At 42.8% G+C, this 24,853-nt stretch overlaps 1 protein-coding gene across 9 annotated transcripts in view; it reads right to left on the reverse strand.

The window, feature by feature from the left end:
* Positions 1 to 6,442: 6,442 nt before the first annotated feature.
* The window catches only part of ST7 (suppression of tumorigenicity 7), a 323,008-nt gene continuing 304,597 nt past the window's right edge, over positions 6,443 to 24,853 (reverse strand). For 4 of the 9 annotated variants that reach the window (XM_049894439.1, XM_049894438.1, XM_049894437.1 and 1 more), the window contains exons 14-16: positions 16,957 to 17,049; positions 14,088 to 14,227; positions 12,031 to 13,326 (exon numbers count right to left, since the gene is read on the reverse strand). In XM_049894439.1, coding sequence (XP_049750396.1) covers positions 13,207 to 13,326; positions 14,088 to 14,227; positions 16,957 to 17,049 — 353 coding nt within the window. In that variant the 3' untranslated portion in view covers positions 12,031 to 13,206. Of the gene's footprint in view, positions 6,789 to 12,030; positions 13,327 to 14,087; positions 14,228 to 16,956; positions 17,050 to 24,853 lie in introns of those variants that run through there. The other 5 variants (XM_049894433.1, XM_049894436.1, XM_049894432.1 and 2 more) reach the window with 4 other exon arrangements.

Raw genomic sequence — 24,853 nt, forward strand, 5'->3', positions numbered from 1 at the left:
AGGATTATAGATATTACCGTAGGGGAGATAAAGATATTGCCTCAAAGCCATCTGCCCCCTAAGCATCCTGTAGCTCTCCAGAACACTGCTGACAAAGCATCAGTCTGCCTCTGTTTGGACATTTCTGCTTCAGCCAACTCCTGCCTCAGCCATCCTTGATCGCCGAAGCCAGAGCTGACAAACTAGTCCCTTCAAGCCCTTGTCTAAAGCCCCCTCCTCTGTTTTGAAAATTTCAATTCCTAGCATAGTCCAAGCAGTCACTACTGCAGAGCAGACCCAAATACAGTCGATTCTTATTATTTGTGGTGGTTACGCTCTATAAAGTCACCACAAACACAGAATTAGCAACTACTGACCCATGAGCCTAAGGGAAATACAGGGTTAGGTTCCTATGTGTTTCTGTTTAAAAACGTCTTACTTAATACATATTGTTGAGTCATTAACATTGAACTCAGGGCCAACAGCGCTATAACTCATGCCTGAATGAGGCTTATCTAACCCACATATTTTCTCCATAAGGCACAGCACGGCCTTCTTGGGTTTAGGAACACTAGACAGCACTTCAGTACATTTGGGGGCCATTTTAAACAGTGAGAGCATCAACAAGAAGCACAAAGAATGTGAAAGACATGTCACTAAATAGACTGTAAGGATCTCTGGTAGTGCAATGGTTATGCTCTTGGCTGCTAACCGAAAAGTTGGCAGTTCAAACCCACCCAGTGGCTCTGTGGGAGAAAAGACCTGGTGATCTGCTCCCGTAAAGATTTCAGCCTAGGAAACTTTATGGGCAGTTCTGCACTGTCTTACAGGGTCACTATGAGTTGGAATCAGCTTGAGAGTACACAACAAATATACTATAAAAAGAAAAGAATTCTTTACAGTATGAAAGCTGAAATAAGAGGGCAGGGCTTTGCCTTGCTCAGCTCCATCCAGCTGGAGTCACACGTTGGGTGATTCAAATTTTTGCTGCCCTGGGCAGGTTGTGAATGACTATAAGGCACCACGAGTATTGGTCTAGGGTTACAAATAAATTTTAGCGATTAGGTGAATTCACAAATACAGGATCTGCAAATAATGAAGATCCACTGTACGTGATGTGAACGCACCCTCCTCCCTCATTTTAAGCAAAGCATAGAGGAGCAGCTGCACTAACTTGGAAGAACGCTTGCCTGTGTTCGCTCAGCCCCTGGTGATTTGGCAAAAGGGTTTGTTTCAGCTTGATGAAGCCCATGGTCATGGCAGAAGTAGAAAAATATGAGCCAGCGGAAAGCACATACTGTGTTTTAAAATTTTAATATTGCCCCTGAAGCTTTGTACTAAAGAAAGGTGAAATTTAAAATACATACAGAAAATCAAAGTTTCCAATCACAGGTAGTCCCCAGCTTACGACAGGGTTCTGTTCCGATGACTCCTTCATAAGTCAGTTCTGAGGTAAGTTGAATACTTTTTTTTTTTTTCCAGTTTTCATTATTATTGCCATTTATTGTCAGTATTTTTGTAAATCCAATCATTGTCTTTGTGGGTTAGAAACATTACATATAAACATCTGCAAGTGAACATCTGAGAATGAACACGAAAAAATTATGCACTGAAGCAGCCATCTAAGATGCATCAAATGGTCTCAACACATTCTCAAAGGAGAATGAAGAACACCAAGGACACAAGGTGATTACAAGCCCAAGAGACAGAAAGGGCCACATGAACCAGAGACTACATCATCCTGAGACCAGAAGAACTACATGGTGCCCGGCTACAACTGATGACTGCCCTGACAGGGAACACAACAGAGAACCCCTGAGGGAGTAGGAGAGCAGTGGGGTGCAGACCCCGAATTCTCATAAGACCAGACTTAATGGTCTGACTGAGACTGGAAGGACCCCGGTGGTCATGGCCCCAGACCTTCTGTTGGCCCAGGAAAGGAACCATTCCCAAAGCCAACTCTTCAGACATGGATTAGACTGGACAATAGGTTGGAGAGGGATGCTGGTGAGGGGTGAGCTTCATGGATCAGGTGGACACTTGAGACTATGTTAGCATCTCCTGCCTGGAGAGGAGATGAGAGGGTGGAGGGGGTTAGAAGCTGGCAAAATGGACACGAAAAGAGAGAGTGGAGGGAGAGAGTGGGCTGTCTCATTAGGGGGAGAGTAAGGTATATATGGGTTTTTGTGTGAGAGACTGACTTGATTTGTAAACTATCACTTAAAGCACAATAAAAATTATAAAAAAAATTATGCACTGCAACACTGTATGTAGTGCATATTACAAGATGTACCAAAAAAAAACCCCAAAAAACAGATGGCCGTAAGCGCTGTTTGTCACACCTCAAATACGTGGTAAGTTGGAGACTACCCCGTATTTGGCAATGCCCAAAGGTAATCACTCCTAAATAAGAAGAAACCAAAACAGAAATTACAAAATATCTAGAAAAGAATGAAAAGGGGAGCTCTCCATAGCAAAATCTAAGTGCGAGAAAAATGTCTAGCTTTAAATACCTTCCTTCTTGAAAGAGAAAGAATAAAAATGAACCAAACACCTAAAGAAATGAGAAAAAACTATAATTCTTATAAATAAGAGACATTAAACCATTGCCAGCGAGTTAATTCCCACTCACAGCATCCCTATAAGACAGAGTAGAGCTTTCCCACAGGGTTTCCAAGGCTGTAATCTTTGCGGAAGCAGATTACCACATCTTTCTCCCACGGAGCGGCTGGTGGGTTCAAAATGTCGACCTTTTGGTTAGCAGCTGAGTGCTTCACCACTGCATAAACAGGACTTGGAAGAGCAGATTAATAAAGATAAAAGCTGAAAATAATAGAATACAAAAGAAAAAGAATAGTAGAATGCATCAGTAAATCTAAAACTTGTTTCTTCATATAAAATAGATAACTTTCTGGGGCTGAATAAGGCAGAAAAAGAGAGAAACATGCAAAATTAGGAATGAGGAAAGAGAAGCGCCAGAACCAGTTGCTGTCACGGTGATTCCAACTCATGGTAACAACATGTGTGTCAGAGTAGAACTGTGCCCCACAGGGCTTTCCATAGCTGATTTTTCAGAAGTAGATCACCGGGCTTTTCTTCCAAGGTGCCTCTGGGTGGACTCGAACATCCAGCCTTTTGGTTAGTAGCTGAGAGCATTAACCATGTTCAGTACCCAGGGACTCCTATTAAGTTAGCTTCCTAATTTGTCTTCCCATATCCAGGCTTACTTTCCAATTTATCCTCTATACTTCTGCCAGAGGAATTTCTGTAGATGAACCAATCTGACTATATCCTAGCCTTGAGCAAATCTTTCAGTGACTCCCCCATCACTTGCACCATGCTTCAGCCCTAGGGAGCTGGACAGGTCACGTTCTCTCCCACCATGGAGTCTATGTTGTCCCCCTCTGCCTGGAATGCTGCCCGGGCCACCTCCTCTGGGATGTCCTCCACCACTTCTCATCTTGAGCATTATGTTAGTTGTTTCACAGAGCTCATTTCTCACAGGGTTGTTTCTCACTGGCTACTTTAGTCACACACCTGCCTCTCCAGCTGCCTGGGATCCTTCAAGAGCGGTACTACGTCTTTTTACTTTGGAATTCCAGATCCTGGCACATAGTAGGTTCTCAAAAAAAAAAAAGATGAATAATGAAACTCTTCTATACAATTTCTAAATTAGTATTTCTATTGTTAACCTTTCTTAAACTCTAAACACTAATTTACAATTGTCTGCCAGGCAAAATGAAAAAAGCCATCGCTTTCTGTCAAAAAAAATCGTTCCCCTTTCAACTTCCATACTCTTGGTAACAGTATTGCCATTATTATAGACTCTTATGCTCAACGTCTCCTCATCTTGCATTTTTCCCTTTCTTGCTACATCTAATCTGTTGTCAAGCACCATGGATTCTTTTTTTTTTTTTTAAATTGTGCTTTAAAGTTTACAATTCAAGTCAGTTTCTCATACAAAAACTTGTACGTACGTTGTTATGTGACCCTAGTTCCTCTCCCTAAAATGTGACAGCACACTTCTTTCTCTCCGCCCTGTACTTTCCATGTCCATTCAACCTGCTCCTTCCCCCTCTGTCTTCTCATCTCGCCTCCAGACAGGAGCTGCCAACATAGTCTCATGTGTCTACTTGAGCTAAGAAGCTCACTCCTCACCAGTATCATTTTGTGTCTTATAGTGCAGTCTAATCTTGGTCTGAAGAGTTGGCTTCAGGAATGGTTTCAGTTTTGGGCTAACAGAGAGTCCGGGGACCATGACCTCTGGGGTCCTTCTAGTCTGTCAGACCATTAAGTCTGGTCTTTTTACGAGAATTTGAGGTCTGCATGCCACTTTTCTCCTGCTCCATCAGGGATTCTCTGTTGTGTTCCTTGTGAGGGCAGTCATTGGTGGTAGCCGGGCACCATCTAGTTCTTCCATTCTCAGGCTGATGGAGTCTCTGGTTTATGTGGCCCTTTCTGTCTATTGGACTCATATTTTCCTTGTGTTTTTGGTGTTCTTCATTTTCCTTTGCTCCAGGTGGGTTGAGACCAATTGATACATCCTAGATGGCCGCTTGCTAGCTTTTAATCAGATGCCACTTACCAAAGTGGGATACACGTTTTCTTAATACACTTGGTTATACCAATTGACTTAGGTGTCCCCTGAAACTAAGCACCATGGATTCTGTCTCTGGAGTCTCTCATCAACGACACTCTCCCACCTCTTCTGTATCTACTCTACAATCCTCACTGCCTGAGTCTGAGACTCACTAGGGAGTCCCTTGGTGGTGCAAACGGTTAATGTCCTCAGCTAACTGAAAGGTTGGAGGTTCAGGTCCACCCAGAGGTTCCTTGCAAGAAAGACCTGCCGAGATACTTCTGAAAAATCAGCCAGTGAAAACCCTATGGAGCACAGTTCTACTCTGATATACATGGGGTCACCATGAGTCAGAATCAACTTGATAGCAACTGATTTTGAAGACTCCCTGGACTGTTGCAATAATGTCCTTCACCCTTTCTCTCCTCTGCTTAAACATTATCCATCTCCTGCAACCTGCGTTTAAAACAACTTGAGTTGGGCCCCTTCAAATTCCCATTGCCTACAGGTATTGGGAACTCTTTCATCCAAGGCTTAAGCACAATCTGGAGTCCCAACTCAAGCAAGTAAAAACCTCTTTGGGCTTTAGTATTCTCGTCTAGTAAGTCAAAGAACTACCTTAGATAATTATTATTTTTTCTTCCAGCTCAAAATTACAATTCTAAGCCTTCCCTGATCCATCTCAGCTGGAACCAATATCTCTCCTCTGAACATGAAATAAAAGTTTATTTGTACCTATGATGCACTGCATCAATCCATTCAACAAATCATTTGAGCATCCACTTTTTATGTCAAGGGCTCTGTTGAGGGAAGAAGAGATAATGGGATAAACAAGACAGACATGGACCCTACCCCTGAGAGCAACAATACTGGTATGTATGTGGGAATCAACTACCTACTAGGTAATTTTGTGAAGGGCAGGAGTCAGCTGAATATCCCCACCAGGGCTTCACCCAAAACAGGTACAAAGAAATGTTTGCCAGAAGCATGCAAGGCCCTTGTACACCTAAACTTCATCTGCTAACATGACTCTGCTTGGATGAAGATCAGGAACCAGCAGGAAGCCCAACTGGGAAGGAGATGTGGTGTGGGACTGTCCTCATGCACCACCTATCTTAACACCAGTGGGGACAGACGTAGAATGCTAAAAAAAGGGAAACAAACCTTGCTAAGGACAGTCTTTTTTTTTTTAAGCACTGGATTGGGATTTTTAAATAAAGGTACTTTTCAGATGGAAGATTCTATGTTGTTTCCTTTTGTTCTTTTGCTGGATCCTTAGCAAGGAGTGAATCACATAGGCTTTTCAAGGTGGTGAGGGCAAATGATCATTTTGGTTCAGATCGCTGAAATACTCAAAGAATGCTCCCATTGAAGCACTGAGAATGTAAACGTGATTTTTTTAAAAAAGTACTGTCTATGTTTAATAAATAAAAATGGCAATGTTGGTGAAGTGGTCAGATTCTACCACGGACTGCTGGGATTGTAGCTTCTCACCAGAGATTCTTTTTTCTCACAGGAGCAAAAATGAACTGATTCCTGGACTGACAGTGTTGACCACCACTCGACAAGTAGTCTCTGGGCTGGAACAACCTGTTGTGGTGCATACATTTCATTTCATACCTGCTTCCTGTCATTCCTTCTGGAAATGTCTTTCCACATTTGGCTATGAGGACACTCAGTTCGAGGCTGACGGATCCCATTTTCCAAGCCAGTAAGTGTTTTTAAGAGCCTGCTGGGATGAGGTCCATTAGCAAAGAAAACCATGGTGTGGCATTTAGCACACGGCTGGGCTGGTTCCTTGCGAATTAAATGTAAACCCATTGGTTTGTTTGGAACAACACTTTTAGGGCTAGAAGATATAGAAAGACACAACTGGTTGCTGCAATACACAAAAGTTTATTTTTGACTTTTTTTTTTTCTCTTCTGAGGGCAAAATATAATAGAACTGAACATCAATGAATTTTGTACAACAAAAAACAGCTTTTAATATGGAACAGACAGTCCATGAACGTTTCTAAGTCTCGGAATGGCTTCCCCTTTTCAAAGTCATGCTTTCTTGCGGTCCACGGGGAGTTGGCACGGAAGAGATGATGGCAGCCAGCTGGGGAGGTGAGCAGAAGCCAGAGGGCTTCCCTCAGATCCGGGTCAGCTGGTGCCACAGACTGGATGGGAGGATGCTCTCGACTTTCTCCATGACAAAGTTTAAGGGGGCAAACAAAGTGCTGAGGAACTGCAAGGAAACCAGAAAGACAGACGTCAGGAGAGATCTCTTCACGAGTACACAATGAACCTCTCCCACCCACACGTGCATCTTAAGTCTCTCTGCTATGAAACTCTCGAAAGGCATACAATTTCATATTCATGTTTATAGGAGACAGAGGCTGGTTATCAAACCTGAGTCCCAGCCCCTGGGCTCTGTTAGATAAGGCAAGAAGTGTCTGCTGACAGCCCCCTTCACTCCTCTGACAGCTGGGGTCTTCCAATCAGTCTGCGAGCTTGCTGGCTGCCCATGCAGATGCCTTGTGTCATCAAAAGGGACTACAGACAGGTGGCCAGTGGGCAGAAGGTTAAAACACAGTGACAACTCAGACTACCTGCTCTCCTAGCTGGGTGTGGAACTCACTTTAAAAGGAAAAGGTCAAGTTCATTATATAGTTGTTAATTGCTCTGGGATTCTAGCCTCTCCCGCACACCGGCAGCCTGTGCTCAGTTCTGAAGGGCCTACTTCATGGCTGCCTCAGAGGAGCCTGGGGAAGGCTGCAAACAGGCTACTCCCTGGGGCGCATGTCCCTGTTGAAGAGGTGCTGCTCTGAGCTGAGGAACCTTTGTGAGCTCTTTCACTTCTGCTTTTCTAGTAGAGAATAATGCTCATTATCTGTGCCTTTGAAGAAAGCCAAGTGCCTTGGTCTGAGACTCATTTAACATCTCACATCTACTCTAAGTTCTTGTGAAGAAGAATCCTCACTCTATAAACCATCCAGCATTTGAAAGAAGAGGCATCCTACCTAACCCCAGCCAGGGCTGAGAGGGGTGTTTTGATGGTTTCCTTTCCCTTGATCTGTTCAACCAAGACAGCGCCTCACTAGGGTCCAACACCTGGTTCTTGTACCATGGGGTCCTTTGTCCCAATCCCTTGTTCACTGCATAGCAATGCCTACATGACCTAGAGTATAGCTGCGTAATGCAGGATGGGAGTATCCTATGCAGAGGGGGACATGGTTCTCAGGTCTAACAAGGTATTAAACGGGTCCCTCTACTAATCATATGTTCTTTGGATGGTGGGTCTTCAAGAAGGGGTATTGTAGGCAAGTTCCCCAAATTCACTTGGCCTTCAAATCTTATATATATGTATATTATATAGAGAGAGAGAGAGAGAGAGACTGCAAAGGCTCCATAGAACACATCATTTGCCTATAATACTGAACTCCATAAAGAGGAGCTAAGTGCTAAAGTGGCCTATATAAATCAGAGATTCTGACAGGAGCTGGAAGATGGGGTTCCATAAGTAAAGTAATATGGCTGTTGAGGTTATCATATCCTAAACACTTGAACAAAATGGATGTAGAGACACAAGGTTGTGACCAAATGGGAAAGGAACTGCTGAAGTAACAGCATGAGGCAGAGGAATGCGATGAAAAGTATCAAAGTCTGTACTCTGAGCAACTGCACACACTAAAATGTGGGACACGGGGTGCCTCAACTTACATCTGAGTGAATGGAGACATTGTTACAAAGTTCATTCAGAATAAAGGCTTTTTTTGGTTTCCCTGCTTTGTTTTGGGCACTGATCCGATTTGAATAAAAAGTGCAAAAGCATGGCTTTTAAAAATGAAGAGGAGAGCTTCACCCTGCTTGATATCCATTCACTGTCCCTCTTCCCACACTGCCAAGCACGCTACAGCATCCCTGCTTCCCTGGATTACACCTGTCCTCTTCCACCAGGTTCCGCAAAAGAATTAAGCCCCAATGCTGCCACTGCATGTATTTCTCTCCTCCACTCTAGAATGTACCATTCCTAGGAGAGTTGAGCCCTGGTGGCATAGTTGTTAAGTGCTTGGCTGCTAACGGAAAGGTCAATGGTTTAAACCCACCAGCCACTCCTTGGGAAAAAGATGTGGCAGCTTGCTTCTAAAGATTAACCCAGAAAACCCAGGGTCTAAAGATCACAGCCTTAGAAACCCTATAGGGCAGTTCTACTCTGTCCTATAGGGTTGCTGCTGCTGTTGTTGCGTGCTGTTGAGTCAATTTTGACTCATAGTGACCCTATAGGACAGGGTGGAACTGCCCCATAGGGTTTCCAAGGAGCCTGTAGTGGATTCAAGCTGCCAACCTTTTGGTTAGCAGCCTGAGCTCTTAACCACTTTGCCACAAGGGCTCTGACTATAGGGTTGCTATGAGTCAGAATCAATTTGACAGCAATGGGTTTGGTTTTGTGTTCCTAGAGGTCTTGATTCTCTTGCAGAACCTGTGTACTAAGCTACCTTCTACCTTAGCACCTCTCCCTACATCCTCCTCCTCACCCGACACTGACAAGGAAGCAGCAGACAATGCAGTTGGGTGTCCTAAACTGCTAAGCCCTTTCATTTAGTAACCAGATAATGGCCAGTGGCTTTCAGCAGGCACTATTTAATACAAATTGTTTGGAGGAGAATGCCTTACTTGAGATGCTCCTCTGTGTTTCTTTTCATGTTTTAAAACCAGTCAACACTTTTTGGCCAGAGACTCAACCGATGCACAAAGAGAAACAGCAGTTTCACTTATAGGCTTAGGGGGAAATTTATTGCCTGAAAAGTTAAGTCTGAATGAGTAACACCAGACAACCCTGGAACAGCCCATCTATCTCTATGTCCAAAACTTCTGTCCAGAGGGCAGAGATACTCGGTCAAATTTTTGACCAAAATGTACCATAATTCAATCAGTGTCTTGTGGTGAGAAAAAGCAACTGAGATAATAAAAAAGAGAGTGACACTTCAATCCCCTGAGCCAGCTTTTCTAGAAACACCATTATTTAGAAGAAGGTCACGGCTCCCAACATGCCTCATTAACATTCGAAACGCCTCTGCTTATCTGAATAAGTTCCAGGTGCCCTATTGCAATCAGACAATTGACATTTCACTGTAATCAATATCAGACTTCAAAGAGGTCGGGGCCTATAAGTGAAGACGAGAGGCAGGAGTCAGTGGGGCTCGTCTCAGGGAAGGAGGGAGGCCATGGGAGGAAAGACAGGGCCCTTGAAAGCAGAAAGGGTCAGAATGCTGACCTTCCCACGTTCTACGAGGGCTGGGTTTGGAAAGATCACTTACTTATATGAGCAACCTTATCTTGGTAACCAAACATCCTAGGAAGAGTTAGTCCTAAATCGTTGAGGCTGATTAGATTAGGGGGAGAGCCAGGGGAAGCCTCTCATTTGACTCCTCTCCAGTTGCTCACACTTCCATGTGGGGTTCCCTACCAGCTGCATATCAACATGTAAACACACTGGAGCGTTCCCAAGCTGCTGGCAGCCTGGGGGGTGGCGTAGCAATTTCCCTGCATCTCCTGAAAGTCATTATCCTGGGGACATTATCTCAGGCGGGAGTTGAGAAAATCACTTCACAAGCTGCAAATGGTTGCAGGCAGCCTATAGGGCAGCCGTGATAACCTGCATGTGGGGCTCCATGAGGGTCCTGATGAAGTGACAAGGGGAAAATGTGGAGAAGACTCTGGGGGCAGGGTGGTGTGGAGGGGGAGATGGAGCTTGTCTCATTCAGGCCATCCATCTCCTTCCCCTCCAAGTCTCTCCAAACATTCTGGAAAGTGCTAAACCTTACTGAAGGGCAAGATAAATGTGACCCTCCTGACAGAGCTTTAAAGGCAAACTTACCTAACTACATTTTCAAATTATGGGTGGCTGACCAGACCACCACACCATGGCAGAGTACAGAATACAAGGATCTTGAAAGCATCTTTATATTTCATTTAATGCATAATTTGAACTCAAAACTAAAGCTTCAGAAACATGAAACAAGGAGTGGGGCCCCTTGTATGATGTCTGTGCCAAGCACACCCTCCGAAATTCTACAAAGCAGCTGTGTTGTCTTTCCCAGAGAACCCCAGGTATTCTCTCTACCATCCCCCACACGTCCCAATCACCTCCAGGGTTAAAGTCATTTCCACCAATTATGTATCTGAAGGTGAGTCACTTCATTCAGTAGGGTGGTTCTCAACTAGAACCACCTGGGGAGCGTTTGAAGCTCAGATACCCATGCTGCACCCAGGCCAATTAAGTCAGAGTCCCCGGCTGGGGCCCTGGCATCAGCATGCCTTAAGCTCCCTAGATGGTTTCAGGGTATACCAAAAAACCAAACCCACTGCCGATCAAGTTGATTCTGACTCACAGAGACCCTACAGGAAAGAGCAGAACTGCCTCATAGGGTTTCCAAGGCTGTAAACCTTGGACTGCCACACCTTTCTCCCACAAAGCCAGAGTGGCTGGTGGGTTGGAGCTGCCTACCTCTTGGTTAGCAGCCAAGAGTTTAACCACTGCACTACCAGCGCTCCTTTTTGAGGTCGAGTCAGGGTGAAATCACGGATTAACAGAAGGAGGGTCAACACTTTCACCCGGGCAGCTCCGACAGCACGCCCACACCCGTACAATGGCTCCGCAGAGGCTCCGCTGTCTCGACGCTAGTGTTCTTGGGAGCAAGAGTGGCCTCAAGTGCATCCGCAGTACCTGCAGGGGTTCTTGTTAAGAATACAGAGTGCTAGATACTAAGATTCTGAATTTCTGGGGGTGGGAATGTGTGAATTTTATGCACACTCACCAAACCAAAAAACCAAACCCATTGTTGTCGAGTCAATTCTGACTCATAGTGACCCTATAGGACAGAGCAGAACTGTTCCCACAGGGTTTCCAACAAGCAGGTGGTGGATTTGAACTGCTGACCTTTTCGTTAGTAGCCAAGCTCTTTAACCACTTCGCCACCAGGGCTCCTAGGGGCTATGAATCTTTATTCTACCCCAAAACTCCTACCAAGTGCTATTAGTGAGTTTAATGGAGAATACTAGACTGATAACATACTTTTACAATTGTGCTTTAAAAAAAAGTTAAAGGAAGAACAATAAAAGGGAGAAACAACAATAGTCTAATGTAAATATATTCTTATTTTCAATTTTATTATGTTGCACTCTAACCTACTCTGAGCTTGGGCAAGAAATTGTTACTCAGAGGTTGGGCTGGGAGTAGAAGACAATAATGAAGAGTGTAGGCCTGTAAACTGGAGCACATCCACGGAGGCAACTTGGGTGGTACTGGGTTTAGAAATCAAGCCATGTACAGAAGACTTAAGGGAATTTAAGATATTCTGCCTGGAGAAAAGAGAAGAAGGCAGTCAGTTAGAGATTAGAGGGGGCCATGAATGTATCAGCTGTCTTAAGAATGTACAGGAGGAAGTAGATTTGTTAGTGCAGTTGCAGAAGGTAGAATAGGAATAATAGGAAACGAAAGGGAGCCATATTTTATCAGTATTAGGGAGTTCTGAGGGTTCCAATAATAGAAGGGACTTTAATGTTAAAGAGGTGAGCTCACTGTCACTGAAAATATTCAAGAAGAGTTTAGATGGTCTCCATCAGGGATACTGTTGAAGGGAATTTGTTCAAGATCCCATTTCAGCTCTGAGCATCAATGATTATAAGAGAAGAAATGCTAAGCTGTATCTGAGTTTTACATTGATTCTTTCTGCAGAAACCACTACCATTTATTTATTTAATAATCATTTATTGAAAACCTACTATTTCCAAAGCACTGAGCAAAGCTTTGGGGATACACAGATGAGGAAGACACAGTCCTGCCCTCAAGGAGCTCACATTCTAAAGGAGGGACAGACAAGTTTGCAACAATTAAAATACAATAAAGGTATCCATGGAAGACTGTGGGATCATAGAGAAGAGGCACATAACTCAGCATGGAAGAAACTTATGGAAAGCTGAGTGTACAAGAATGAAGAGACGTTAGTAGGGTGGACAAGTCGGGGTGGTAATGGTGAAGGGCATCCATGCAGAGCAAACAGCACATGCAAAGGCACTGAGGTGCATCTGGGGAATGGAAAGTAATTCACTATGGCCCAAGGGTGATGTCTGTGCAAGAGTTGGGAGAGATGAGGCTGAAGAGCCAAGCAAGGGCCAGATCATAAAGGGCCTTGTATGCCATACTAAAGAGCTGAACCGTTATCCTGATGTTAGTGGGAAACCACTGGAGAATTTCAAGCAGGGATGTGACATGCTCAGATGTGCAATTTAGAAAGATCATTCTTGAGTCAGTAGGAAACACAGGCTGCCAGAGGATAAGACTGGAAGCAAGGAGACCAGTTAAGACTATTGTAGGAGTCCAGGCAAGGAATAATGAGACCCTAAACTAAGAAGAGGCCATGGGAAGAGAAAGGAGGGGCAGGACAGCTGAGTCACACTGACTGAATGGCAAGAGGAGGTTAGAACTGACAGACTGTGGAAGCCGACACAGATCGGATGCAGGGAGTGAGATGGAGAAGAGCCTGGGACGGCTGCCGAGTTTTGGCTTGAGTAACTGGGTGGATGGCAGGGCCATTACTGGTGGGAGTCAGGAATACAGGAGAAGGAGGGGTTTCGGTGATGGGAGAAGAAGAGTGATGAATTCAGTTTTGAAAATGTTGAGACTGAGGTGCCGGTGGAATGTCCAGTTCATCTTCAACACGCATGAAAATACTCTTGCAATTCCAGTCCCTGAACTCTGCCGAGCAGAAAATGTCAATCATCTGGAAAGGGATTAAATCAACCCAGCCACGTTAGAAATCATCCTTGCTGACTCCACTCTCCTTGAAATCTTAATGGCGTTCCAGGGACACAACTCATACATTTTTCCTTCTCTTTGAAACTCATCTGCAGCAAAATCAGTAAACTTATCCTCACTGCGTGTGCAGTTTTCAACAAGGAAACAGTGGTTCTTGGCTGTCAATGCAGGAGGCTATTCTTATTACAGCTACTCTCCACAACCTACCTAACGACTCTTAATGGATTTCCATATTTCTAAATGTCATGTCGGTTTACTTCTTAATACTACAAGCCCTTCACACCCTCTCAGTTCATCCCCCAAACAAGCCAAGGGTTTGTAGCCATTTAAAAAATGTTACTTCATCATCTTTGAAAATATAAATCTCATCCTTCTGGAAGGAAAGACCCACAAATATCTAAAGATTAGAATTAATGCCATTCAATTTATATAAAAACGAATTTCCCACACATTTTTTCATTTGCTAGGATTCCCTTAAAAATATATTTTATCCTTGTGGACCTCATACTTTTTTGGACACAGTTGAAATTTTTTTTTTTTTTTGGTGGAATGAGGCAAAGCATGCATTAACAAGCAACCCACACTCTTTTTGACACTCAACCCTATGATGCTAATGAAAGTTAAACAGTGAGCAAACGGTCAATACCGGCTCATATCATTTGTAAATGACAATCCCAGTTTCCCTCATGCTACTTCCCCAAGGCCCTTCTCTTGCCAAATACTCACAGCTTTTGCGAAGACCCCCATGAGTTCTGGGAACTGATGTGTGAGGAGGGCCAGCATGGCTGTGAAGGAACACAATCCAGCAGTAAAGAGAATAAAGAAGGGAAGCTCCTTCTTTGGGTAAACTGAGACTTCATGGAAAGCTGTGGAGAAGACCAAAAGGGAAATATGAGGGTGGAGTGAACTGCCTTCTCAGGAAATTCCTGTATGGTGGCACAGACTCTATAGAGCTTGGACGGAGCCAGCTAGCAATGAAAAATGTAGGACATGAACAGAGCACACTCAAACACCTGACCTGGCCTTTGGCTGCCTATCTGCTTCTCTCAAGTCCATGTTCAGCCTTCAACCCCCTGTCTAGGAGCAGGAGAGGGCTGTCTTGTAGATGTCAGACATCCAGGGCAGGGCCAGTAGCATCATTTATGTCTAATATATAGTATTCCTTTCTCAAAAACAAACACAAATAAAACAGCTAAACCTCATTCAAATTATAAAATGCATGCATGTTCATTGTACAAAACCTGGAAAATCCCAACTCAAGTATATTGGGGAAAAAAAAATCCTCTCTACATTTTCAGCTTTCTGTAGCTCTTCCACCACGACGATGAGGCGCTATTAGTTTAGCTACTATTTTCTCCTGGCACGCTGTAAGTATGTCAGTGGAGGGTGCTGCCCTGATCGAGAGGTATTCAGCGGGGGGCTTGGGTGCTGGCCTCCTCAGCCTGCAAAGGCTGAACTGAGGGTCCACGCAGCGGCGGTCATGTCGCACAATTATAGGAGACTCTTCATGATAAATAGACTTCCAACAAACACCAAAAATAAATAAACAAACAAATGGTGCTCTTTAGGGTGCCTTTCAAGCTTTTAAACTTCAAACTTTGGGTTTTAGAAAAACCAAAAAGCTGTGGTACAAAAGCCAAGAGAATGGGCTCCCCCAGCTTTCTGCTCCTTGTATGGCTGCCTGTGACTATCTGGGTTATAGGGAGTGGGGGCTGCTGGCTAAGAGGGGGAGGGGCTGGTCTGTACAGAGGAGGGAAGACCCACCTGCCTGGGGCCCTGGGAGGGGAGTTGTGAGGAGCGGCATTCAAGGAACCCAAAGGGTAGAAGCCTAATTAGAAATTGTTCCCTTTGCCTCAGGAAAGCTAAGATCTGAAGGCCTTTCCTCTACCAATCAGCTCTTGTGACTCAGAGTCCTAAACAGTAGTCCATACTGTTGAAACCAGAGGGCAGAGAGGGTCTGGATGGACAAACCACAGACCTGAATCCAGCTGAGTCAACCTGTGAGGCTGCAAACACAGGGTTGGAGGTATGCTCAGAGTCTGATGTGGCAACAGCTGCACTTTCCATGTGCAAAACAGGGGCTCCTTTAAAACACCTGACCTCTTCCTACCCTCACCCTCTGCCCTGAACCCCCCAAAAGATTTTCTGAAGAGATCACTTTGATCATTATATTCAATTAAACACTTATGAGCCATAATTTTAGAACTTATCAAGATTATCCCTATAAAATTTCTTTTAAGAACTACAATTTCCTAATTCTTCTGTTCTCACAGAAATTTAACTGGACCCAATTAAAACATTTAAACACTGCATTTTCCAGAAAACTGAAACTTTAACCAGGATCTTCATGAAGGGGAGTCAAAAGGTAAAGTATGGGCCCATAATAGGGATTTCTGAAATCAAACGTAATGCAGTGGGAGGCACCAGACTCATTTTACAAGGAGACTTGGACAAGGAGGACCGCATCACTGAGCTCTCCCAGTTCCCCCAGTAACAAATTCCACATGGGGTCTGGCTAACAAGGAAACTAAGCACCTCCCGCTACTTTAATTGGATGACAGTCATCAGTTTTGCACCCAGACCCCGCCACATGGAGATTTACGACTGGCTCGATAATGTCGGCGTTTGGAAATTTACTATGCACCCAGGCCTCCAAAGTTACACAGTTCCTCAGGGCAAAGTATTTACATACGATATAGCTATGAGCTATTATTGATATGACTGTGGTTGTTAAAAGGAAGGGGGTGGCAGGAGCGAGGAGGTGAAAGAGAGAAGAGTCACGATTTGGAGCTTATTATCTGAAGGAGAAAAATATGTCCTAAGTCAGGGCCACATGAAAAGCCTGGACATGAGCCTTGTACACAGTATGATTCGATAATAACTATTTAGTCCGAATTGTCAAAACAATGTTCTATTACAGTAACCATAATAATATCTTCCACATGTGGTGTGGGCCATTAGGCTGCTCGTGTGTAAGGCACTCGAGGGCAGGGTTCGTCTTTCGTGAGCCTTGATACAGTGCTGAGGCTGCACGTGGGCTCTGCACACGTTACTCCAGCTCACTAGTCCCACCCCTGAGAGGCTCACAGGAAACCCCTCTGGCCACAGCCTCCAGGCGCCTCCTCTGCAGGGATGCCACGTCCCGGGGCTGCCCTCCCGCTTGTGACTCATCTGGAGCTCCCCCTGAATTCAGCTTCTTCTTCAGGCCCTAGTCTGTGCGGGCCACATTGGACCAGTTGGAGAGCTCCAGCAGAACCTGCACAATGGACCAGCCCAGCATCTTGCCTGAATATCACTCAAACTAGGGGTCTCCAGGCTCAGGCCAATCAGTGCATGATACCTCTTCATCTAAATACTAGTCCTTTAGAATCTTTTCCTTTGTTGGGTCTGTAGAGACTCAGAGAAACAGGAATCCGAGCCCACTCACATAACTCACTTTAACCATATGTTATCCCACACTGGAAGGTTTAGGAGAAGAGTACTAAAAGACCAGGCACATTATAGGCATTCAGCTTTCCCCACCTCTTCCCAACCCCACCTTTAGTCACAGCAACCTTACTGGCTGAAGAGAGGGCTATAGGGGGTTGAAACTTACATGGAAGCAGTTCTCTGTCTGCTGTTTCTGTACAGATTGGGTAAGGGTAAAATAGATGCCCCTTTTCCAAGGGATAAGGGATCATCCGAAAAGCTGAAAAGGAGAGACAATATGTTAAAAAAAAAAAAAAAAGAGTTAGAGGTCCAATATTTGTCTCACAACTACCTAATTCCAAAACAGGCCTTTTGAACATTTTCATGACGGCGAACACTTCTACAAACAACTCCAGGAACAGATGCAAGACCTACCCAACCTCTGAAGGGCCTACTGGGTAAACTCTCAGAGATACACTGTGATGTATTACGCGTGCATTAATCTCACACTATATATTCTGGGCAAACCTCACAGAACTGGGTGGGGGTGGGGGTGCAGAGGGGTAGAGAAGCCAACAGTACCAACGCCCAGGGTTTTGTCATCTATAAAATATTATAAAAATGTTATAAGCACTAATCCAATAACCCGGTCGATGGTAATAACACAAACCTGGAATGAAATGCTTCCCTGAGAAGCAAACGTGGATCAACTTGGAGCCTGTCACATATGTACAAGTATGAAAGGCATTCTACCACATCTATTTAAAAAATATGTCTAAGTGGATTAGAATTCCAACCAAGATGGATAAAAACAAAAATCTAAAAACGCATGACTTGGGAGATATTTCTAAACTTTATGAAACTTTTAAATCTTTACTATCATGTGGAAAAATATGAATCTGGAGAGATTGATTATCTGTATGTTGATGATGTCAGGCCACCTAATTCTGCTCTTGTGGCTTCAGACAACATTAGGCCTCGCAGCTGAATTATAGCTTTCCAATCAATCTATCCTTTGCCATTATCACATGTGTTACTCTCCCGGTTACGATGTCATCAGCATGTTAGTCTCACTGTGCCTATGAACAGTGCTCATGGAGGTAATTTTTTCTCAACAGATGTCCTTTAACTGCGGCATGCTGTAGCTATAAATATAAAAACTACACCCTACACCAGGAATGTCAGTTGCCAACCTGTGCCCTCATGTGTGTCACTAGGGGATGGTGGCAACATGCAGTGATATTTTCAGTTTTAAATACTACATTTCAAGGACTCATAGCAACATCCTAAGCTGTGTAATTACCTAAGCCTTCTCCAAATGCTGTCACTGTACATATTTATCTTTTGCATACTTATTTCAAACAGGAATCAGAAACAAAGAATGTTCTCCTTCACAAGAAATGACAAGGTTCCATTGTAACCAGTATCAGTGCACATATGGTATTTATTCTGGTGTCTGAATATTATTTAAAAGTAAAAACGTTATGTATGTGATTCCAGCATTTGGAATGCAGTCAATCTACACCGCAGTGGTATCGCTCTGAGGTTACAGCCCGTTGCCACGGAGAATATAAATCACTATAAACGTGGGATTAGAGCAGAGCCAGTTTGCTGGCAGTTTGCTGAGGTAAAAATGTTATCAATTTTCCTCTCGTAGCAGAAATCTCTTAAACAGAGATTAAAACATTAAAAACACCCCAGGCTTTAACTCTTCAGAAAATGAAAAGCTCGCCCTCGTTGAATCAGGCCTTTTCTTTCTCGCAAACAAAGGTGACTTTTGCCCGCTCAAATGAGCAAGAGAGGAGCACTTCGCGCAGCGTAACACATAGAGATCGCTTGAAGGAGCCAACGTTTCTCTCAATGACACTAGATTTTCGAGAAAGGAAAAAAAAAAATGCAAAAGCACGAACGACAAAGAAACAAAAACATTTTAGTGCTTTTTTAGGATATACTAAAATCTCTTCTGGGGAGCACTGATTTAAAGTAAAACATAGTGAGATTTTAATGCCATTTTCCTGGCTAAGAATGCATCTCAGAAATGTGGCAAAACCTACATGAAAGTTTTGTTGGAAACCCAGATTCTTCACATGCATCAGGGCTGCTGTAATTAAGAATCTGTTCAGGTTTATGTGATCTAAATAAGCCCAGACTTTTCAAAGTGGCTATAAATTTGAATGCTAAATTTTACTCAAAATCGAAGTCAGTATGCACTGCAGGGAGCGACTGTTTAAGTGAAATACAGGAGCGCAAGATTTGAGAGTGTTGAGCCATAAAAAGCTAACGGTTTGTTGGTGTCTTTTCAGACAGATGCCAAATGTTTTTCACGTCAGTATTTGGCATGCATACAGAATTTTGGGCTTCAAGTTCATCTTTTTCTTCTTCTAATCGGTTCTGGTCTTTTTGGAGAGGGTAAAGATACTTATTATAGACAACTTAAAAAATATATATATATGTACATCCTGCAGTCTCTAGTGATTGTAATGACACTATGCAGCTCTTGCAACTCTCTCTTTCTCACGTCAGTTGTCATTTACATTGAGTTCATAAAATAATATTGAGGCCTTTGGCTTCACTAAACAAAAGCAAATACAATTTCTGCCTGTAATCCTATCTTTCACCCACCCTGCTGAGCAGGGTCCAGCAAAGTGTGAGATAAGCAGTAGAGGTCTGGAAGAGCTGGGAGAGGCCGGTGTCCCCTTGCCAGCCTCACCTCCCCGCCTCCTGGTCCCTTTCACTGCAAAGACATGTAAGAGCCTTCTGGCTTCAGCTGCACGGCCACAAATTTTGCATGTGCAAGTACTAAGAACATATTGATTTGGCAGTGCAAATAAGAATGGAAAAAGGTCATTTGAACAAATCTATTTTATGAACGACTACAGACCTCTGAAAAGTCTTTGTCTGAGAGAACACACATTTTAGAAGAATTAAAAATATATATGTACTTGGTTAAAAACAAAAGCTGGGTCACTCAAAGTTAACACGTGGTATACAAATGACATTTCTGCATTTTCCTTTGTGTGCGATCCCCCTCTCTACCTTGATTTCTGTTATACTTTTGTTGAAGAGTCAAAATGAAACTGGGAATTAGTTAATGAATACATCAGGCCCTCTACAACGAAGTCTGGGGCACGGCACTACCTCCCTCTATCCCTGGCCATACGGCATTTTCCAGGCTGCAAGTCCATCAGTGAGATATGGTGGGAGAACCAAAAGATCAAAAGAGTGGACAGAAGGATGGATACCTGAACAAGCTGACTGCAGATTTCCCCAAGGATTCCCTAGTGACCCCTCATTCTACCCACAGGACAGAAAGGATAGCGGTTGTTTTAATACTGTGCCTGTCTATAGTGTCTTTTCAAAGAGCATCTTAGAGAACCTTATACAGATAGGTTATTAGTAGTCAGATGGACCTGAGTTTGAATCCCAGCTCTACCTCCTACAGTCAGTGATTCGTCAAGATGTGAGGCCTTCTGTGTGCACGAAGGATACAAAGGTGAGCTGAAAACACACTGTCCCTGCACTCAGGAGCTCACATCTTGGATGGAAAGCAGATGATCCACTAATGAGGGAAATAAGTAAAAAGTTCCCACTATGACAAGCACCACAAAGGACAGACTTGTGGTGCTGTATGCTTCTAATGGAGGAGCAGGGAAGCTGACACCTACGGGGTGAGTAGAAGTTGACCAGGTTAAAAGCTGTATGTTGTTGAGTGGGTCAGTTAATCTGTGTCCAAGTCTCTTCATCTGTGAAAATGATAAGAATTCCACATACTCCCAAGGTTGTTAAACATACAACGGCATTGGTTAAGGTATCTAAACACCATGCCTAGCAACTCAATGAGGGTCCCTTTCCCTTTCCTTTCTGCTAAAGTTCCTACTTTATCAGGTCACCCACTAGCTTATAAATAAAAATCGTCCTTGGTTGTAAACAACCAGAAGTACAAATAGTAGAACAGAAAATTATCATTAAATACAAAATGTATGTTCTCACATTTGACTGCAATGTAGGTAACATGACTTTCAGGAGGCATTTGGACACAGCAATAAAGAAAATTGGTCTAAAAGTCAAAAGCTTGGGTTCTGATCCACATTCTTCCAGTCTCTAGTTATGAGGCCTTGGGAAAATCATTTTCCCTCAGCTGGAATCAAGTGATAATGTTGGATTCCAATTCTGAAGAGAAATTCTAGAGCTCTACAGCAGATTCACTAACTTGTTAGTGACCCTCAACACTCTGCTCCTACTTCCATATCGTAGTACTATTTATATTTATATCATATATATATACATACATATATACACATTTATATGTGTATATATACACACACATATACATAAACACACACATACATACACACAAACACACATATTAATGTTCCTCCCAAAGCATTTCAATGTCTTAGTCATCCTGGTATCTTTAACTCAATGCCTGGCAAAAAGGATGGACTCCATAAATGTCTGTTGGATAAATGTATGACTGAATTAATGCACAATCAGGAAGAGACAGAACTGTCCCTTTAGAAACTCAGGGGGATCCAAATTACGGTCACTAACCGAGACTGAATAAATGAAAGGAGCAAAAGGAGCAAGGTGGCTCTATTAAGCAGTTAGGTGGGGGGGCATCCTATGATGTCTGGCAAAAGGCTTAGATACAGGCTTATTCAGTTACTTAGCTACGCCAGGGACTTTAGCTGATCATTGTTTCCTCCGAAGTTACAACATTTAGCCTTGGATCTATAGGAGAAAAAAAAAAATCTCTCTTTAGTAGTCCAAAAAGTGCCAGCCATTTGGAGGAAAGATTTGGTTAGAGGAAATATCCTAAGGACCACATCTTACAGCGATTAGCATTTACCATTAGGTTCAAAGAGAATAAATTAGAATCAGAATCTCATCCTATCCTTCAACAATGGGCCATTTTCCCCTCTCAAGGGAATCTTCTGCCCTAGCCCCCCTAAAAAACACCACCTTGAAATCTTATACATTATTTAGTGAATTCTTTGAGGGAAAAAAATCTCCAAAAGGAAAATAAAGAATCTTACTTGGTCAAATGGAAACAAAGAAAGGTTAAGTGATTTACCCCATGGCAATCTAGTTGTCTGATATATGGAACTAGAAAATTAAATCTTAAAGTTCACAGTTGTGGTCAGCAGACGACCCTGCTTTATAAAATAAATACAGCCAAAACAGAGCCTTGAATAGATCAAGGTAAGAGGGAGATAATGCCACATCAGTATTTAATACAGGTTTGTTTTTTTTTTTAAAACGGAAGATGTGGCATTTAAAATAGGGCCCCATAAAGCATGATATTATTGTAAATAAGACCCAGTTCAAACAAGATCCCTCATTCATGTATGCTTTTTATATTCAACTCATACTTGCAGTGGTGTGTGTGTGAGGATAACCAGAACCTACAGTGTTTAAAATGTGTATAATTCAGATAAGGCGGTAGCTGTGTAATGAACTAAGCTACAGGGCAAAACATAAAATCTTGTAAATTAAAACTTTTCCCCTTTCTTGATTATCCTGACTTTGAGGAACATATTGTGTAATTTCAGGGGCTGGGACAGTGATGAATCAAACATTTTGGAAACCTTTGAAATGCTGATGTATTTGTGGTTGAGAATTCAGATTTTTTTTTAAAACCACCATATGTTTCAAACCCAAACAATCTCTGCCATGCATCAGCTGAACTTTGGGGTTTTATCAAACATGGGAGTTTTTTCAGTCTGGTTGGTGGGAAACACACTTAATTCCACAGGATGACTAATGCTCCAACATAATAAATTCATTAAAGAGCAAAGTAAAATATACCTCCGCCAACCAACAGTTTTGACTGAACTAAGAATTTTTTTTTTTTAATCTCCAAAACATAAACTGACGAAAACAATAACCATTTTAAACATGGAACCTAGTGAAATTAGATGCTGTAATCTTCCTCCTTACATTTCCTTTCTAATGAGAAAATGAGGTTGGAAAGGAGTTGGGGAGTGGCCCTAAGTTTTAGAATGAAGAAAAAAATGATTCAAACAGGAATCTCTAACCTAGGAGGCTGGAGATATCAAAAGGCACCACCAAGTGGTGGACTGGAGGAAGTACAGCCTCCATTGCTCAGGCGCAGAATGGCCAGGGCTGACAGCTGACCTCTGGAGCAGCCACAAACTTGGGGCGGGAGGCTGGCATTCAGTATCATCAGTGCTTCACTGTTCCACAAATTAGGTAAATTAAGTACTCCTCAGGTGTAAAATCTGGGGCGGCTCTGATGCTTACATTTAATTTAGGTTATAATGATACAGATCTAGAAGTGATTTCAAAGTACTGCACACAATTGTCTGCACTTGGGCGGTAGTTCTTTCTTCTAAACTGGGTGACAGATTCATAGGTTTGTCCCTCCCTCCCAGGTTCTTATCTTCATTCTATTTCATTTATTTTTTAATTTTTATTGAGCTTTAAGTGAAAGTTTACAAATCAAGTTGGACTCTCATACAAAAATTTATAAACACCCCACTATATACTCCTAATTGCTCCACCCCTAATGAGACAGCACACTCCATCCCTCCTCTATGTCTTTTTGAGTCCATTCAGCCAGCTTCTGACCCTCTCTACCCTCTCATCTCCCCTTCGGACAGGAGATGTCAACATAGTCTCATGTGTCTACTTGATCCAAGAAGCTCATTCTTCACCAGTATCATTGTCTATACCATAGTCTAATACAATCCATCTGAAGAGTTAGCTTTAGGAATGGTTCCTGTCTTGGGCTAACAGAAGGTCTGGGGACCAGGACCTCCAGGGTCATTCTAGTCTCAGTGAGGCCATTAAGTCTGGTCTTTTTACAAGAATTTGGAGTCTGCATCCCACTGCTCTCCTGCTCCCTCAGGGGCTCTCTCTTGTGTTCGCTGTCAGGGTAGTCATCGGTTATAGCTGGGCACCATCTAGTTCTTCTGGTCTCAGGCTGATGGAGTCTCTGGTTTATATGGCCCTTTCTGCCTCTTAAGCTCATAATTACCTTGTGTCTTTGGTGTTCTTCATTCTCCTTTGGTCCAGGTGGGTTGAGACCAATTGATGCATCTTAGATGGCTGCTTGCTGGCCTTTAAGACCCCAGACGCCACTCTCCAAAGTGGGATGGCGAATGTTTTCTTAATAGATTTTATTATGTTAACTTATAGCTTTGTTTTCAAGAAGGACCAAAGCTTGTCTTGAGTTTTGTTTGCAATGCCTTTTCAAAGATAATTTTTCTAAACATATATACATATACACATACATATATATTGCTGTTGTGTGCCACTGAGTTGATTCCAACTAATAGCAACCCTATAAGGCAGAGCAGAACTGCCCCACAGAGTTTCCGATGAGTCTCTGGTGGATTTGAACTGCGATGTTTTGGTTAGCAGCCAAACTCAACCACTGTGCTACCAGGGTTTCCATACACACACACACACACACACACACACACACACACACACACACACAATACATAAATGTATATACTTATACATGTAGAAAATATATATGCTTGTTTTAGAAAATTTGGAAAATATAAACATGAGGAAGAAAAATGAAATCACTTAAAATCCACAACTCAGTAGTAAACACTTAAAACAATTAGATGTATTAATATTTCTTTCCAGTCTTTCCTTTGTGCGTACATAGAATTTATTTTCTTTTTTATAAAATTGGGCTCATTCTATGTCTAAAATGTGTAAGTCAGCATTCAAGAACACAGTGTAATTTTATATAGAATTATTAACTTTCTATCTATTCTAAAGGAGCCAGGTGTAGCATTAGCCTAGTTTGTAAGTAGGGACACAAATTTAAATTGCGGGCTTTCAAGCAAATGATTCAGACAATTGAGCTCTTATCCTTAATCTGTTATTATAGAAAAGAACAGTTGGAAGAAAAGGGAAACTTGGGTTGACACCCTGGCTCTACCAACAGGGGCTGCATGACCTTCAACAAATCATCAACTAAATGGATCTGTTTCCTCTCTGAAAAAATCAAGATGGCCAACCCCATCCTGCCTAACTCAGAACATTGGCAGGAGTCAATGAAATGATGTAAAAGCAAACCCTCTGTAAATTACCCAGTTATA

This window comes from Elephas maximus, chromosome 8 (assembly GCF_024166365.1).
Source record: "Elephas maximus indicus isolate mEleMax1 chromosome 8, mEleMax1 primary haplotype, whole genome shotgun sequence".
NCBI classification, from domain to species: Eukaryota; Metazoa; Chordata; class Mammalia; order Proboscidea; family Elephantidae; genus Elephas; species Elephas maximus.